The sequence below is a fragment of the Bufo bufo genome, chromosome 10, assembly GCF_905171765.1.
Source record: "Bufo bufo chromosome 10, aBufBuf1.1, whole genome shotgun sequence".
In the NCBI taxonomy this organism is placed as follows: Eukaryota; Metazoa; Chordata; class Amphibia; order Anura; family Bufonidae; genus Bufo; species Bufo bufo.
Genome location: NC_053398.1, coordinates 47675786 through 47678858, shown reverse-complemented (window position 1 = coordinate 47678858; position 3073 = coordinate 47675786). Strand labels below are relative to the sequence as shown.

At 38.9% G+C, this 3073-nt stretch overlaps 1 protein-coding gene across 1 annotated transcript; it reads left to right on the top strand.

Annotated features, from left to right (window-relative positions):
• Positions 1-1258: 1258 nt before the first annotated feature.
• On the top strand, positions 1259-2298 carry LOC120980031 (4-galactosyl-N-acetylglucosaminide 3-alpha-L-fucosyltransferase FUT6-like; the record flags this gene model as incomplete). The annotated part of the gene is made up of 1 exon (XM_040408897.1): positions 1259-2298. A coding segment is annotated over one exon (909 nt), but the record flags the coding sequence as incomplete, so codon positions are not given.
• Positions 2299-3073: the final 775 nt, after the last annotated feature.

The following is a 3073-nucleotide window of genomic DNA, read 5'->3' as shown; positions in this document are numbered from 1 at the left end:
GCATTCCCAGATTAAAGGGGTATTCCAGCTGTTAACAGTTATCGGCTATCCACAGGTATATTAGTGGCTCCATTAATTTTTATAGGAGTTCCATAAATTAGCAAGCGCTGTACTCGTCTTTCTCCGGAACTCTTGTAGAGATAAATGGAGTGACTGTACATGCTTGACCTGTCGCTCAATGGTGGTGATTAGTGGCAGTCCCAGTGGTAGGACCCCCACCGATCTAACAGATATTCCCTATCCTGTGGATAGGAGATCATTTTGAAATACTCCTTCAAGCCAGGGCCATAGATGAGCGTGTTACAAATTTTACATGGCCCTGTTTGGCTCTGCTGAATAGCTGAGAAGCAAAGAATGGGAGGGTATATTTTGTCATTTATTATTTTACAGCCCAAAGTTGGAAAATTGTGAAGCCATTCAATGGGCCCTTTTTTCATCCCCTTATATCTGTGATACAGTCCCAGGCAAGTCCTAGTATGGACACCACAGGCAGCCAATGAATTTAGCAATCACCTGTCAGTCATCAGGTGACCCTAAGCATTACAGAACTGTTGGGTCCTAGCAGACCATGAGTGAAAATTCCCTATGGGTCTTTTATGACCTCAAGGGGAACATATATTGTTAGAAAAATACACATAAAGTTAAATAAACATAAGTTAAAAAAAATTAAAAATAAAATACAAATAAAGGAAAATAACACCACCCACACCAAAGCAAACAATCGGATCCATCAGAGGCTATACATTTTATCAGAACAACAAACTAGGGAGCCCCTTCTAATATTTTATTTTAGTGTGAATTTGTAAATTTAACATTATGTAAAGGATATATTCAATAAAATTAAATAATATATCATAAAATGATACTAAAACTCAATCAAAATGATTTTGGTAGCTTAAGAAATAAAAAGGTTGAGGCCTTGCAAAATTGCTAAAATGTGTTGTCATTTAGGGCTGATACACTCTAATTATTAATAAGTTTATATTAAAGAAAAACTTGGCTCAATGTTCATGATATAATTATATTCTGCTCCTTTCTCCAATAGGTATGATACTTATGAAAACGGTTTCATCTCCAGTTACAAGCTGTTTCATTAATTCTAGTTATATGAATGGAGCATCAAGGGAAGACTATGACACTGAAGACTACTTTCATGCTTTTCATTGCACAGTTTTGCCTTGCCATCCTTTTTTTTTCATTATATAACCATGCAAATCGCTCTGCGTCAAGTAATGAATTTTCCTATACAAGCATACATCAAGAGCCAGTTAAAGACACGAAGATCATCCTTGTTTGGACCTGGCCATTTGGTAACACATTTCCACTTAATAAATGTCCATCATACACTGATATTTCTGGATGCTTTTACACAGCTAACAGAACCTTGTATTCTTCTGCAGATGCAACTGTTATGCATCACAGAGATGTATGTTATTCGAGGAAACAGTTACCTCAGATGCCAAGACCACCAAATCAGCATTGGGTATGGTTTAACTTGGAGTCTCCATCACACAGCCCAAACTTGCATTTTATGGATAATCTCATCAACCTCACAATGTCTTATAGAGCTGATTCAGATATTTTCTCACCTTATGGCTGGCTAGAGCCGAATCAACGAGAAGAGAACTTCACAATTCCACCAAAGACCAAGCTGGTAGCCTGGGCAATCAGTAACTGGAACCCAAATTCTAAAAGAGTACGATATTATCAGGAACTCAAGAAATTTCTTCCTGTAGACATATATGGAAGGCAGCATTTAGCTCTCCCAAGAAAGGATCATATAAAAACATTGTCCAAATACAAGTTTTATTTCGCCTTTGAAAACTCAGTTCATGAAGATTATATTACAAAGAAACTGTGGAAGAATGCATTTAAATCTGGTTGTGTGCCAGTTGTATTGGGACCTCCTCGAAAAAACTATGAGCGCTTTATTCCGAAAGACTCTTTTCTACATGTTGATGATTTCTCCACGCCTGAAGAGCTTGCTAAATATATTTTAAAATTAGACAATGATGAGAAAGCTTACCAGCAGTATTTTACATGGAGGTCCAGACTTCATCCCGTTGCAGATACTAACTGGCAGACTCATTACTGCAGAGTATGTAAAGCAATAAAAGAAGCTCCTGCACACAAAACAATTTCAAAACTTGGAGAATGGTACAAATAATTACAGGAGTCATTTTATACTTTTAGGGTAGTTTCCCCTATTACAATTTTCTGGAGTTAAAAAGCCCCAAAATTGAGGTTTTGAACTTTTTAAATGCCATTGTAAATTTTTTAGTCGCAGTTGCCAATTTTTACCTCACCCTCGTCAACTTTCCAAAAAAGAAGCATGACAAGGCCGGGGTGTGGGTGGGACAGGGCCCTGGCACATTTATCATTATTTACACCAGAAACTGGGGTAAATAATGACTGAAATCTAGGGCAGCTCTGAGCTGCCGTAGATTTTAGCCTGGATCTCATCATAAATTAGATGCCTCCTCCATCAGGGCTTAGGCTACTTTCACATTAGCGTTTTTCTTTTCCGGCATAGAGATCCGTCACAGGGGCTCTATACCGGAAAATAACTGATCAGGCATATCCCTATGCATTCTGAATGGAGAGTAATCCATTCAGGATGCATCAGGATGTCTTCAGTTCAGTCATTTTGACTGATCAGGCAAAAGAGAAAACCGCAGCATGCTACGGTTTTATCTCCGGCGAAAAAAACTGAAGACTTGCCTGAATGCCGGATCCGGCATTTTTTCCCATAGGAATGTATTAGTGCATTCAAAATACCGGAATGCCGGATCCGTCCTTCCGATCTGCGCATGTGCAGACCTCTAAAAATGAGAAAAAAAATAAATGCCTGATCCGTTTTGCCTGATGACACCGGAAAAACGGATCCGGTATTGCAATGCATTTTTCTGCCAGGATCCTGATCAGTCTGAAAAATGCCTGATCAGTAAGAAAAAATGACATACGTTTGCATACAGTTTGCCTGATCAAGCAGTCAGTTCAGGCAACGGAACTGCCTGCCGGAATCAAACAACGCAAGTGTGAAAGTACCCTAAGTCCACCAAGACAGGCATAG